At 50.4% G+C, this 15,494-nt stretch overlaps 1 protein-coding gene across 4 annotated transcripts in view; it reads right to left on the bottom strand.

The window, feature by feature from the left end:
- Morn1 (MORN repeat containing 1) overlaps positions 1 to 15,494 on the bottom strand; it is a 59,222-nt gene that overhangs the window by 24,390 nt on the left and 19,338 nt on the right. For all 4 annotated transcript variants that reach the window (XM_028891395.2, XM_037203260.1, XM_028891393.2 and 1 more), the window contains exons 9-10: positions 13,222 to 13,345; positions 12,598 to 12,767 (exon numbers count right to left, since the gene is read on the bottom strand). In XM_028891395.2, the coding sequence (XP_028747228.1) occupies positions 12,598 to 12,767; positions 13,222 to 13,345 (294 nt within the window). The remainder of the gene's footprint in view (positions 1 to 12,597; positions 12,768 to 13,221; positions 13,346 to 15,494) is intronic.

Genomic DNA, 15,494 nt, shown 5'->3' with positions numbered 1-15,494 from the left:
AACAACATGGCTGCTGAGCACAGCCATGAGAGCTACAAGGTACCGTGACAGTGCAAAGCCCGCCCTCACCCGTCCCCACACTCCTTGCCAGTGTTGTCTACCCTGCTTTCCTGTAGCATGGAAAATGGATCTCATCCAAACACTCTTGAGCGTTTTATGAGAGCTTGCCTTGGGATCCAGAGTGAACACCAGAGTGCCATTTCTGTTTAGGTTCTACTTGGTGGCTTTTTAAAAAAAACTTAAGGCAGGGTCTCATTATATGTAGTCCAGGCTGGTCTAGAACTATGTAGCCCCAGCCAGCCTTGAACTCATGATAATCCTCCTATTTCAGCCTTCCAAGTGCTGAGGTAATAGGCATGAGCCGTGGCCTGCCCCACGTGATTTCTTTTCTGAAGAGCCCACGCTCTGTGCCACACCTAAGCTGGTTGGAAACTCCTTTGTGAAACTCTGCAGCCTCAGGCACGCGGCTGCTCCATGCCTGCCTTCTGGAGCTCTATGTCAGAACTGCTTTGGAACAGGGAAGCCAGCGTGCTGCTGCTGGCAAGCTTCCAAGACTGGGCTAATTTGAGGTTCTTTCTGAGTCTGTTTCTGACACCCCCGCCCACTCCTCGCCTTCAGGAGGCTCTCCCCAGCCAAGCTGTTTGTATACAGCGAAACAGCAAGGCTGGGCCACTGGGACAGCCCCAGGCCCTGTAGGGATGCTGGAAGGACCCCAGGCCAGGCGAAGCTAATATGAGGTCCCCAGGTGCCTGTTTATGTGGGGTTTCTGGTGGCTTTTTATCCTCTGCAGGCACCTCTGCTCAGAAGCAGCAGCTGTCCAGGGCAAGCCGGGTACAGTGAGAGCTGAAAAGAAGCAAAGCCATCCCAGAGACAAGTCTGGTGTCCACCAAGCCTGTAGCCCTTCTGAAACCCTGCCTGACTCTAAATGGTTGTAGCCTGGAACATGAGACCCTTATGTCCCTGGGCAGGATGGATACACATAGTCCTCAAGATCAGGGCACCTCGAGTGAGCAGAAACCAACTAGAGGGCCCTGGGTCAAGGCCACAGGTGAACAGAGCTACTCACAAATGATTATGAATGGTTGGGGTTTCCACTCTGGCTAAGCTCATGCCAGCAGTCACAGAGTAAGTAGAAAGGTTGGCTGACAGGGGTCCTGGGTGGGGATAGCAGGGTCCTGGGTGGGGACAGCAAGGTCCTGGGTGGGATAGCAGGGTCCTGGGTAGGGACAGCAGGGTCCTGGGTAGGGATAGCAGGGTCCTGGGTGGGGACAGCAGGGTCCTGGGTAAGGGACAGCAGGGGTCCTGGGTGGGGATAGCAGGGTCCTGGGTAGGGATAGCAGGGTCCTGGGTGGGGACAGCAGGGTCCTGGGTGGGGACAGCAAGGTCCTGGGTGGGGATAGCAGGGTCCTGGTAGGGCAGAGGGGGGTGGGGATAGCAGGGTCCTGGGTGGGGACAGCAGGGTCCTGGGTAGGGATAGCAGGGTCTGGTGGGGATAGCAGGGTCCTGGGTGGGGACAGCAGGGTCCTGGGTGGGGACAGCAGGGTCCTGGGTGGGGACAGCAGGGTCCTGGGTGGGGACAGCAGGGTCCTGGGTAGGGATAGCAGGGTCCTGGGTGGGGATAGCAGGGTCCTGGGTGGGGACAGCAGGGTCCTGGGTGGGGACAGCAGGGTCCTGGGTGGGGACAGCAGGGTCCTGGGTAGGGATAGCAGGGTCCTGGGTAGGGATAGCAGGGTCCTGGGTGGGGACAGCAGGTGAGGTAGGAGCCGCCAGGGATAATTCTTGTTGATTTGGCTTCTCTTTCTCACTTCCATCATCACGGTCCCTAAAGCTGGGTGTGGTAGAGCACACCTTTGATCTCAGTACTTGGGAGACAGGGACAGGAGGATCTCTGTGAGTTCAAGGCCAGCCTGATCTACATAAGTGAGTTCTAGGACAGCCAGGATTTCATAGACTCTGTTTTTATTTATTTGGTTTTTTGAGACAGGGTTTCTCTGTGTAGCCCTGGCTGTCTTGGAATTCACTCTGTAGACCAGGCTGGCCTTGAACTCATAAAGATCCACCTGCCTCTACCCTCTGAGTGCTGGGATTAAAGGAGTGTGCTGCTGCCACAAAACAAAACAAACAACAATAACAAAGCTGCCCTGCAAACTGGCCAGGATGCAGGCAACCTTGTCTGGTGGAAGGTCTTTAGAATGGCCCAAAGACACAGGAGAGGGTGAGCTCAGCACTAAGGGTCACCCCTGAAAGCAGGGATGACACACTGGCAGACCCTGGTCTGGAGATCTGCCTGTCCCTGCTGCCTCTACCACGGCCCTCCATGGAGTGGGCCATGCTTCCTCTCTCCGGGCTTCTGAGTGGTTTCAGCATTGGCACTGTCAGCAGAGAATGTCAGCAGAGCAGGCAGAGCCACCCAAGCAGTAGTGGTCTATGTGACCATCTACCACTTAAGATGCAATACATCCGGTGCAGCTGTGACCTCCTGAGAGAGCCACTGTCCCACACAGTGCACCTTGACCTGCTGTCCCAGGAGTCCTGCAGGCTGTAGAGCTTGTTGCCACCTCCTGCCCAGCAGTGTCGAGAGGCCTCCTGGTTCTCAGAGCTGTGGGGAGTACGAGGCTCCTTTAAGGCTCCTAAGGGCAACCTATCTGTGTCCCACTGTGGACCCTGGCTGTGGAGGCCAGCAGGGCTTCTGGCACTTGGGAGGATGGGCACAAAGGGGCTGCAAGGGCTGCAGGCTCCATCCTGACATCAGGGTGCTGCTCAAACCTGTCCAGCAACCGCATACTCTCTTAGGAAATGGCAGGCAGGAGGGCAGGAAGGTCTCTTCTTTCTTTACTCATAAAAGCTACTGGGGAGCTAGGGGTGTGGCTCAGTGGTATCTGTGTGCTGGTATTTGCAAGGCCCTGGCTTCCACCCCTAGTACTGCAAAAGTCCACCAGAAGAAAATGTCTCAGGTCTACAGACACTGCAGACATCACAGACTGCAGGGCTTGCAATTTATCCCAGACCTAAAGTTTTCCACCAAATTCACAGAGCACCATGGCAGGCACACAAGGGCAGACCCCGGGCCAGTGAAAGTTCCAGACCAGGCCTGCTGGGAAAGTCTCTCTGTTTGTGTTTGTCTCTCACAGGTCCTACAACAGTTAGAAGCGGCCTCAGGTCTGCTCCCACACCCAGGTGGAGTGGGGAGTCTGAAGTCACCTGCAGGGTCTGCTCTGGGCTTGGTCACAGCGGCAGCTCAGGCCCCACTGAGCACTGTCTCCTCTCCGTGAACTCCGGCAGGATTTTATGGGGCTTCAAGGCCACCTAAAATGTCACATGCTATTAGACTTACAAGACATCCCAGACTTGCTTCTCCAGGCACACACCCTTCAGTGGGCTCTGATTCAGGGTCATTAGTCTTTATTTTTTTTTCTCTTTGAGGCAGGGTTTCTCTGTGTAGTTTTGGTGCCTGTCCTGGATCTCACTCTGTAGCCAAGGCTGGCATCGAACTCACAGAGATCCACCTGGCTCTGCTTCCTGAGTGCTGGGATTAAAGGCACTCACCACCACCACTGCCCGGCTTATTTAAATGCCCGGATTGTCTCAGGTTGGCCTGCAGTGCCCTTCTCCATTGTGATTGGAGCCCCTGCCTCTGGCAGACACTCTTAGCAGTTCCCCTCCCATCAGCCCTGCAGGTCCTCATCTCCACACTCTGGTTCTCAAGAAGCCAGGGTGTGAAGATCCAGCACCAGGTGCCATGCCTGCTCTCTGCTGCTGGGGGCCTGCTCACACACCCCGCTATTTGCACATAGGTATACAGGCACACATCTATGTCTACTTTTATATTTGCCTATAATACCACACTCAAACACCCTTTGGCTTCTGAAGGTCTCATTTTCTGTTTCAGACCTCCTTCCTCTGGGCTCTCAAGGCAGGGACTCATTGGATCTACCCTACTATCTTGACTCTGTCACCACTGTGGTCCTCACAGAGCCTCCCCCAATCTCTCAGGCCCAGACCACTCCTTGCAGTGAAGCTTCCTTATGCCACTTAGGGCCCCTCTTTCATTGCCTTTAGCATCCCTCATGGGCCCAGATATGTCCTCATTGTTAAGACTTAATAACTTTAGGATTGATTTTTTTTTTTTTTTTTTTTTTCAGAACAGGAAGGGAGGGAAAAGCAAGAGAGACCCTCATGGGCTGGTGGGATAGCTCAGTGGATAGAGATACTTGTTGCCAAGCCTGACCCAAGTTTGATCCCCAGGAACCAGAGTGGAAGGGGAGAACTGAATTCAGGAGAGTTGGCCTCTGACCTCCACATGTGTCACGGCAAAACTATACCCTCCTTCCATAAATAAAGACAAAGGTAGGATTAAACTTTATAAAGAGAGAACCTTTGAAAATTAAGAAGCCCTAGAGGAAGGGAGTCAGTGAAAGATTCAACTTTACTCAGAAGACAAAAGAGCAGTTATGCTGAAGGCACAGCTGAACCCTGGGGAAGGGAGGGGGTCCTCTTCCTCTTCCTCCACCCCTCCTGCATGTCAACGTGGGGACCCCACCCACCTCACAAATCCTCTGTGTGTCTTTGCACAGATACCTAACATCTGAGCAGACTTCCACTCTCATTACTGTTTTGGCATGGGAAGCAATACGTCTTTTTATGCTAAATTTTTCTGGGACATTCCCTCTATATAATAATTCCTCAAAGGGGAATTTATAGAACAAACTTCACTTTAGAAATACAGCTCTCTCAGGCTATCCTGCAGTAATTAACCATAGACAATTAATATTAAAATGCAGTGTCACCCTGTGAGGAAGTGAAATTTCCAGAACTCTCTGCTACACATTCCGCCACTTTATTGGCCAGATTGAATTAGCAGCAAAGGGCACCTTGGTTTTTAAAACTGTCATACAATAACGGTTGATTCTTCATAGATCAAATGTGATGAATGCTCAAAACCATTTGTCTAACACATGAAAAAGAGAAATCATTCAGACCAATTGAAAACATTCGCTAGGAGGGTTTTGCATATTACAAAAAAAAAAAAAAAGAAAGAAAGAAAGAAAGAAAAGAAAAGAAATCCAACCTTCTCCCATGGCACTGGCTCCTCTAGGTTCCCAAAGCTAATTTGCAAGGGATTGTCTGAGCCATGGGCCCAGAGCCCACCTCGTCCCTCCTGCAATCACCAGCCGGCGCCCACAGCGTCCACCCGCAATCATCCCCGCACCTGCCGCATGAGTCAATGGGCCCAAATTGCGGGGCGCGGCAGACGCCCCACCGAGAACAAGGAACACAAAGGGCTCTGCGCTTCAAGCTGTGGGTGGGAATTACAAAAGGTTAAGAGACTAAATATAAAAAGCCCTTTGAATATAAAATCAATGTGCTTTGTTGCTAAAATCTGGGTGCTGTAATTTATCCAAAATAGGACTTGCAATATCTGGCAATAGTCCACGCCTAGGAATTGTCGGTTCTGCTCATCGAAATGCAAATCGTCTACTGGAAACTTAAAAACAATTAAAACAACTGAAATATTTCATATCAACAGAATAATGAAATAGCACACTTTGCAATTACCTATTACTGACATTAGGCCTCCAGAAGCAGAATACATTTTCTCTTTTCATTTTACTTATTTGTGTAAGTGGAAACACAAGTTTTTTTGAGGGCTTGTTTTTTTAATTGTCTGGAATCCCAGACCAAGGAGGCCTGAGACCCTAAGTCCTAGTTGGAGGCATGGTGGGCCAAGGCCAGAGATGCCTGGGAGGAGGGGCAGTATCCAGAGCTGCCTCAATGACCTGGTGGCTGGTACATGTTTAGCAAACCTCAAGAAGTCTACCTCCAGGTGAGGCAGGGAGCGGGACTGACTGGTCTCCTCTGTGGGCAGCAGCAGGCTCTCAGGGGCATCAGTGGCCTCCACTCAGCAGACAATGCCTCCTGAAGCCTCTCCTGCCAGCAGCGGGGGGCTCTTCTCACAAGGCCACTGTGTCACATTCAAGTCCAATATCTTTCAGTCCGGAGAAACTGAGGGTAGTCTGGGGGTGCTGTGACTCTGCGGAGGGATGGGGCTCCCTCTACCATGGCTGTCGACCTCAGGCTTCAGGATCACGCTGAAACCCTGATGATTGCTCTAAGTGTGTGCTGTCTCCTGCGCTGCTTTAACTTCAGGCTGACTCATGTGCTCTCTCTCTTTCACTCGAGTCTCCTTCCCACCTCCTCCTCAGGGCAGCCTGACCTCTGAGCTGGGTTGCTCCAAATGGAAACCCCTCACTACTCAAAGGTGCGAAACAGGAGGTTGGGTGAACATGCTGTCTGTCCTCTAGTGAGTACATAGTAAGAGTGGGCCTAGGTAGCATGTCCCCCTAGCTCTCACATGAATGACCCTGAGCAGAGGCTGTTGGTCAACCTGACGAACTCTGAAATATGCAGTCGGCTGAGACCATCATGGCCCTTTGCACACTCCCTGCTATGGCAGAAGCAGCCACCTGCTCACGCCAGTGCTATTATAGCTGGTAAGCCCACCATCATAGCCCCATGGTTCTGGGGTGCTAGAGGTTGGGGGTCACGGTACAACAGTCTTTGTCACAGATACAGAGTGGAGGCACGGTCGGTCTACGCCTAAAGCAGTGCTGGGGACCCTCTCTGATATCCATTTGTGTATGCAGCATTGACGGTATACTTTGATGGAATTTCTACTTGGCAAAGATGCCCACTGTCCGGTTTCCCCTTCTCCTCTGATAATGGAGCCTAATCTTTGTTGGCACATTATACTTATCTCCATGTGACTTGATACATAGCTGTGTAACCAAGTTCTGCTCCTCATATTTTCTCCCTTCCTAGCATGATAAAATTTAGCTTGATATATGAAGCTTGTGCAGCCTTCTAGGATCATGACAGTAAATGAAAATCATAGAGAAGCATAAAAAGAGACAGAAATGGGGATCCCATGGCTGATGATGAACCTGCCCCTGTCCCTGGGCTACTGTACAGGGAGAAGCAGACATCAATGGAGGTGAAGTTATTATTGTGCCATTTGCTAAAAGCAGCCATATCTCATCCTAAGCACTCATCCTTCTCACAATGAAGCCACATTTTCCGGCAGCACAGGTCAGTCCCATATATCTGGACTAGCTCGAAGCAGCAGGGTGTGTGTGTGTGGGGGGGGGACAAGTGGGATGAGAATCATCCTTGGCTCTGGCTATGCTTGGTGCCTAGTATGTAAGGGACATCTGCACCCGACTTCTGGTGGTATCCTACATTCCCCTACACAGAAGCACCATCCTAAGGAGCCTCAGCAGGAACAAGATCCATGCAGCTTTTGGTCCCCTTCATCTCAGGCCTTCTTCTGAGTTAATAGCTATTGATGTGAGTGAGCTCTTGGGCTCTTGTCTCTGCCTTGCTCTTTAGTGTCTTGTCTAGATGGTAAGATAAGTAGGCAGTTTCTGAGATGACCAAATATATAATCAGGACATCCTTGACCCATGGTGCCTGGCTCCTTCCAGACCAGCATGGGCAGAACTTCTAAGCTGGCTCTCAATCCTTCACATAGCATTTAGAGCCACACGACCTGAGAAAGCCTCACAGCCTTGGCAAGGATCGGCTAACAAGGGATGGATGTTGGCACACAGTGAGACAGCAGAGCACCATGCCATGGACAAGAGCAAGATGATCAGGGTTCTGACTGTCTGAAGTCCACTCTAAGGACATAGTCCCTGGTCTGCTTTCTCCTTACACAATGAGACTGTTCTGGATTTCTACCTATTACTGCTTTCTTTGAGGAAGCCAGTACCCCACTCTGGCTGGAGTCTCTAGGCACAGTTTGACATTTCTTCTATGTAGGACTTGCCTTTTAGTTCCTTGTCACAGGTTGAGGCATGCCTCCTCAGATTCCTCCTCCTTCCTGCCCACCCAGAGAGGGGCTCTAGGAGCAGCCCCAGATGTGGGAGAGGCCACAGCCAGGTCCTTGACACAGGCTTTGTCCTAAGCTGTAATATTCAGGCTTCCTAGCTACAGGGGATTCATCACTCTTTGGTTGAGGGTCTTTTTTTTTTTTTTTTTTTTTATCAGACCTTGCTCTTGCCCAGGACAGAGTAAAACTTCTGTAGTGACTTAAGAGCTCTGCAGAATGCCTAGGGAGGAAAGGCGCATGGTGAAGGGACCTTCCATACTGCAAAGGCCTAAAGGCCAGAATAGGAAACTGGAGGTGCTGGGTGGGGCCCCTCAAGTACTGCTGGGATCACTGGGGCAGAAGAGTCAGGTGTCTTTGTCACTGGGTATAAAAGGCACCCTAACAGGAGAGAGTAACAGGAGAGAAAAGTCAGCTTTGGAGGCTATGTTGATAGAAGGAAAACTAGTTTAACTGGACGGCAGTCTGAAAATTATTAGTATAATAAATCTGTCCTAAAAGGGATCACAGAAAACAAGGGTAAGACTGAAGAAATGAGAGAGAAGGGCGTGCTCTGCTTTGTCCACCATGGGCTGGTAAAAAGAAGAATCGCCTCTCCTGGGTTCCTAGTCCTCTTGGCTTGGGCCTCTGCCTTTCCCTGCCAGGGATCTGGGTTTCTCATGCATGGAATGGCAGCAGAAGAGTTACTTCAGCTGGAAGCAGTTCTAAGGAGCATGTTCCAGTGCTTGGTCCTGGAATGCTGGGGGGCTGAAGGGCTCCCGGAGAAGGATGGGAATTCATGTGTCTCTTACTCAGTGAACAGTTCAGTTCCCAGTGGGGTCCAAGGGCCTGAAACTGTCTACCCAGGGGCCACTCCTGGGCCCTTCAGCCCACCTGCTGAGACAGATGGGCAGACAGAGCAAAGATTTATCCGTTCTATGAGGTAAGTTTTAAGAAAGGTAGAAATAGAGCTGGAGAGAGGATGGCTCAGCAGTAAGAGCACCTGGCTGTTCTTCCAGAGGATCTCAGTTCAATTCCCAGCACCCACATGACAGCTCACAACTGTCTGTAACTCCAGTTTCAGGGGATCTGACACTTTCATACCAATGCACATAAAATTTAAAAAAGAAAAGAAAGGAAAGGTAGAAATAGGCAGAAAGCCATTCTCTGACCCTTGGTGTGCCACCTTGGGTCAGTCTGGATTTAAATGGGTCCACCCTCACCCAGCCCTCCTGCACACGGAGGGGGTGGGTGGGGTGGTTATGCATGTGGCTTGCCAGCTCTAGGAGGTGGAGGTTGCTGATTTCATTTTATAGAATAACCTCAGTCCAGTTAGAAACAATGGAAATGGCAGTCCAGCTCTCACAGATGGGCCGGGGTGCTGGCCAGCCCAAGGAGCTCCCAACAGGGGACAGTGGCCAGGGATGCAGCTCAGTGGCAGGACATTTGCCTAGGTCAGTGTCAGACTTCAAGTGTCAGGTTCAAGCCTTGTGGCTCTTCTGAGAGAAGAGCCATGCTCCTTGGGGTTTCCTATGTGCCTGAGACCCCAAGGTGACACATATCTCACAGGTCCCAGAGGGAACCTGGGCCTGGCTCCTGTGTTAACTACTGGGTGTACTGGGGACCTCTGGGGGTCCTGTGCCCCCTTGGTGATCTCTTCTCAGGCTGTCCTGGGATAATATCACCACAAGGACCAGACTCTGAGCCACACCGTGGAGCTGCCTGTAGGAGACAGGGTGGGCGCTTTCCAGCAGCACAGAGCAAGCTCTGAAATCTGGGGCCTGGTTTTCATTGAGACCGCAGTACTTGGCTCCGAAAGTCTCTCAAAGTGGAAGGCGTGGCGCTCAGTGAGTATTTTTATGCAGAAATATGAGAACTATTCTGCCAATGCAGCATGAAATTGCTCCTGTGACTGAGGTGGAGTCAGACAGAGCAGGAGGTGGACCAGGCTGGCTCCTGGGGTCCTGGCCCCAGGCCAGAGCAGCATGGCTTCCGTTCATGGGTATACAGGGTCTGGTTGTCCTCTGGAGATTACAGCTTGCCCATAAGGGAAGAATATGAGTCCTCACCCTAGCCTCTGTGTTTATATCGGAGCACCTTCTGCCTTTGTTGCTTGTCTCAAGATGGCTGTTTGGACAGTCATCTTCTTGTCAGAAATGTTACTGCCCTGGCAAAGACAGGCATATCACACTCTGGGAGCCTCTGGCCACCTACTGGAAGGATTTCTGGGGAGTCGGGGCCAGCACCCCAAAGATCTGTGTGACTGAGACTTTGAATTACCGCCTTACCACAGTCCTTTTGTCCCTTTTCTATCATATGAATAACACAACCACAGAAAGAACAAGCCATGGGTAACTGCCAGGAGCGCCTTGGTGGGTCATGGGGCCACACAGGGCTTCAGAAGGCTCAGGATGAACCTTAGGAGGCTCAGGAGAGCTTAGGCACCACCATCGGGTTGGGCAGCCTATAAAGAACATGAGCTGGAGTCAGGGGAGACCTGGCAAGAGAATGAGTGAAACATGTTGGAGGCCATAGGTTGTATAACCAGGGTGGGCAGAAGGGACAGAATCAGAGTATAGGGAGCTCCAGCCTATGGAGAAGCTGGACCATCTGAAGAAACGAGGAGCCAGGGAGGGAGGGGTCATCCCTTCCTAATGCCAGCTGGAAGGTTTCTGGGCTGAAAGGCTGAGACAGGCAAAAGGCAAGAAAAGATTAGGGGGTAGGAGGGCTCTGTTGAGGGACTTGTGTCAGGAGTGGGGAGTATGCCTAAATGGAAACTTCAGGGTATTCACCTGACTAGACAGCCACCTGGTGATCTCAACTATGTACTAGCTGCAAAGGGAGGGACCCCACTTAAGGCTGTGTGGTCTACAAGGACAAAGTGAGTCAAGGTAGGACTCTGGCTCCCACTGGCAGCCACAGGGAAGCAACAGGCAGGAGGGATAGACATGTCTGAGGCATACTTGTGATGGCCAGAAATGTTCTGTCAAACCCTGGCCTTTGCCAGGAATGGTGGCATATATTCATAATCCCAGAAATAGAAATACTGAGGCAGGAGGAAGATGGCTGTGTAAGCTACATAGCAAGACCCCGTCTCAAAAATCAACTAACAAACCAACTAACCAACCACCACTAACTAATCCAGGCTTATCTACAAGCTGTGGAGAGCTATGGGACTCTCATCTCCATGCCACATCTGCCCTTGGTTTCAGGTCTGGGATGTGCTACAGACTTCTAATATCCTGTTTTGCTTGTCACCTAGAACAGTGGTTCTCAACCTGTGGGTTGTGACCCCTGGGGGTAGAACAACCCTTTCACAGGAGTCACATATCAGATATACTGCATATCAGCTATTTATATTACCATTCATAAAAGTAGCAAAATTACAGCTAAGAAGTCGTAACAAAAATAACTTTTGGTTGGGGTTCACTACAACATGAGGAACTGTATTATTAAAGAGTTGTAGCATTAGGAAGGTTGAGAACCACTGACCTAGAGCCTATACTCTGTGCCTGGCAGCCAGAGAGCTAGAATCCCAGTCCTGGGGGCTGGGATCCTGGCTGTCAATCCCAAGTCAGAGAGTCCACAAAGGGCCCTAAACATCAAGTGTATGATTTTTGCCTGGAAGACACCCTCTTACTGAACCTTCTCACTCCTGTTAAGAGTTAGAAGAAAGCCAGGCAATGGTGGCACATGCCTTTAATCCAGCACTCGGGAGGCAGAGGCAGGTGGATCTCTGTGAGTTCGAGGCCAGGCTGGTCTACAGAGTGAGATCCAGGATATCCAGGGCTACACAGAGAAACCCTGTCTCAGGGGGGAAAAAAAAGAGTCCAGAAGAATCGAGATGCAGGCCCACATCAAGGAAGCCACAAGAAGGCACACGAGGCCGTATGATCCTGGTGGCACTTCACCCACCTCCAATGAGATGCCTGTATTGGTGCACACACACTGCCAAGGTTGCCCCTGTTGCCACAGTAAGATGCAAGCTGAGTCAGGCATGTCGGCGCACCCCTTTAATCCCAGCACTCAAGCAGAGGCAGGCAGATCTCTGTGAGTCTGAGGTCAGTATGGTCTACAGAGTGAGTCCTAGGACAGCCAGAGCTATGTAGAGAGAGACCCTGCCTAAAAAAAAAAAAAAAAAAAAAAAAAAAAAACTAAGGAAAAAAGATGCAAGCTCAGTATTTATGATTTATCAAAGTGTAAGAGAACTTAATATCACCAGGCATAACAAACTGCAGTGATTAAACTTCAGTTGCATGAATAATTCTCAAAAGACTCAAAGTAAATCTGGCTTTGAATTCTTCCAGTATGCAGTTCCACCTGCCTGGCCTGGAAGTAGGGACCACATCTTTGTGAAATGTGAAACAGACACATATGCATCGAAATGGCCTGGAAAGCCAGGCAGCTTGTGACCAAACAGGGCCGCGGATCCACAAGCCATCTGTACTGCTCAGCTTTGGCCAGCCTAGGACCATTGGTCTTACATAGCTGCTGGGCTTGTATAGTAAGGATGTAGGCCACATGATCACCTAGAATAGGAAGCCCCATCTTCCGGTTGGCCCTGTAAAGAAGGTTATATTTGCTCTCTGCTGACACCAGCTCAGGCCTGGGCCCAGTCTCCTGAGCTTCATGTTTCTCCCAGGTACACTGTGCCTTGTCACCTTCCCACTCAGGTTCTAAGCACTGTCAGGTTCTAAGTCCATACCCTTGGACTGCAGATGTGGCCCACTCACCTGGCAGGATGCTGGAGGTATCTCCCTGGCCATGGAAGGCTCCTGAGTCCAGCACTGGCTCTGAGTCTCTCTTGGAGAGTAGTATGTCAGCTCTGGCACTTTCCACATTTCCAGGCTCTAGTCCCCAGGACATGGGGATGGACAAAGGATAGGAAATACACTGGAACCCACTAGGAAAGAGATAACAAATATCACAGTGTGGGCCAAGAGAGCAGGGTGGGGAAAAAAGGGTAGGGGTCAGGGGCTGGGGCAGGCAGGGGGTAGGACTGAGGCAGCTCACACTCTGTATATGTCCTGGGACATATAAGTCCCTGACCCTGGGACTTAGACTAGTCAAGGAGCACTATTTAGTCATACTTGGAGGGTTGCTTGCTGAGCTGGGCCAACTAAGGCCAAAGAAAAACCAGTCAGTGGGTCCCCTCCTGCTCCCTGTGGCTCCCTCCAGTCCTCCAACCCCTGTCGACTCACCTGCTTCTATTTCTACCTGTCAAAGTCTACGGTTGGCACTGGATCCAGGCCTGCCCCAGTTTTAGCACATGGGGAATGATGGGCAAGGGAACCATGGGGACATCTCTCTAGTCTAATCTCCTCAGAGTGCTCCTAGGGAGGATGTATCGTCCTTACAATGGTGTCTGGATGGGTGTCTCCATGTGATCTTCATCCATCTTGAAAAAGCTGACCTCAGAGTACTCTGGGAGTTGCACATATCTGACTCCAGCTGAGATCTTCAGGATCCGGCCACTCTCACCTTCCAAAGGAAGAAACCAAGAAACATATCTTCTATACCGTGTGAGGAATCAAAGATCCCAGCCAGGGGTGGTTATCTGGTCCCACCCTAGAGTTGGGCTTAAGGTGAAGGGCATCTGTGCTGCCTCATTTATAATTGATTATGACTACATTCACCTTTAGCCAGTCACTTGGAAGGTCCCTGATTTGACTTCCTTGGATGAATACCTGGCAGAAGTCTCCTGCTGGCCTTAACACTTCTGGGCTTCCTCTTTTACTCTGTACCTCTGTTCCCTCACCTTGAATCCTGGACACTGACCCTTCAGCTCTGGACCTCGTCTCCCTGAAGGCCATCTTGTTCTGGCCAATGGACTTCATACTCTGGGAGGGCCTCCTCCTAACCATCTTGTGGGTCAACATGCTATGACTTGCCCTAGGCTGGCCAGTTGCGTTCTGTTCATCTACTAGCTTGACCATGGGTTATAGGCTCAGCCTCAGTCACCCACCTCCCCAGTCACTGATACAGGGCCAGGTACACAATGGATGCTTAGGAAGCATTTTCTGAGTGGACATGCCGACAGACCTGGTGCTCTAGAGCACAGGGCCTGAGGAGTAGACAACAGTCTTCTCTGAGCCACAGAACACAGATCCACTGGGCCCTTCTGGGGCAAGCAGAGGTAATGAAGCTAGGCACATGGCCACATCTGGAGGACCCAGTAAAGAGAAGCATTGGCTAATATATGAGGAACACCTTGAGTGCTGTGGGTAAGGCAAGATGGCTGTGTGAGTGATGGGCGGGGGTGTGATGGAGTATAGAGTAACAGTCTTGAGCTCCCAGACCTGACGCAGAGCTCTGAGGTGAGTCTCCAGCCTTACAGGGGACTTAGGAAGTGGCCAAGTTCTACAAACTAAGGAAAAACTTAGACAAAGTGGCAGACTTCAGTGGGCTTGTGACTTGAGGTGGCAGTGGAGAGGCCCAGCTCAGACCTGTGGTGCTTCCCAGCAAATGCTCTCAGCTGAAGAAAAAGAGCTAGAAATCTGGGGAGGGAGGGAGGAGAGCCTCCAGAGTTATGCAGGATTCAGGGACATCAGAACACAGCTTTGGGCACAAAAGCAACAAGACTCCATGAGGCTAAGAAAGAACTAAAGACAACTAAGGGGCCTGAGGCTCACAAGGCTGGGGAGCGCCTGCTCTTACTAGCCTAGGTGGAAAGACTCAGAAGTCACAGGAGACTGGTTAGGTAGGTGCTCATAGGGCCTTGCTTCCATACTGAGGAACATGCTGGTACTAGATGGTGCTTTCTCTATCAGACCTGTTGGAAAATCATGAAAACAAGGCCAAAAGGATTAATCCTTTTCCATATAACTTAACTCTGCTTCAGAACAAAAGCTCAAGAATATTTATAGGAATACAAAAATATTTGGCATCCAACAAAGTAAAATTTATAATGCCTGGCATTCACTCAAAGATTACCAGGCATGCAAAGAATGCAGGAAAGTATAGTGTGTAATGAGGAGAAAAATAAATTAGTTGCAAATGACCCAGGTTCTAGAACTAACAACCAGGGACAAATTTATTACAATCCAGACTGTAATCCCAGCACTTAGAACAGTGGAGGTAGGAAGATCTCAGGGCCATTCTCCATTACAGATTGAGTTTGAGACCCTGTCTCAAAAATGAGAGTGGGGGAACCAAGTACTGTAACTGTTCTTATGCTCGTCAGTGAGGTAGAGATACAGGCGGTAAGAAAAGAACAAGAGACGAAGACTACAAAGCTGTCGGGCATGATGGCTCCTGTCTGTAATCCGAGCGCTCAGAGGTAGAGGCAGGAGGAGCTGCTGCAAAGTCAAGGCCACCTAATGTACACACTGAGTTCCAAGCCAGCTACGAATACATGGAGAGATTCTGTAAACAATGAGTGAGATAAAAAGTACACTGGATGTGATCCACAACAAATTAGCTGATGCAGAAGGAAAGATTTGTGAGCCTAAAAATATAGCTAGAGAAGTCATCCCTCCCTGTCCTCTCCCCCAAAATCAAACATGAGGGCGGGGAATGAGAAGGAAGGAGGGACTCTGCAAACCATGGGACAATTTCTGGCAGTATCACACATGGGAAAAAGAATCAGAAAAGAAACTGCTGGAGAAATAATGGCTGAAATTTTCCTAAT

Source organism: Peromyscus leucopus, chromosome 2 (genome assembly GCF_004664715.2).
Source record: "Peromyscus leucopus breed LL Stock chromosome 2, UCI_PerLeu_2.1, whole genome shotgun sequence".
NCBI classification, from domain to species: Eukaryota; Metazoa; Chordata; class Mammalia; order Rodentia; family Cricetidae; genus Peromyscus; species Peromyscus leucopus.
The sequence above is the reverse complement of the archived record's forward strand: the minus strand, read 5'-3'. Positions and strand labels throughout refer to the sequence as shown.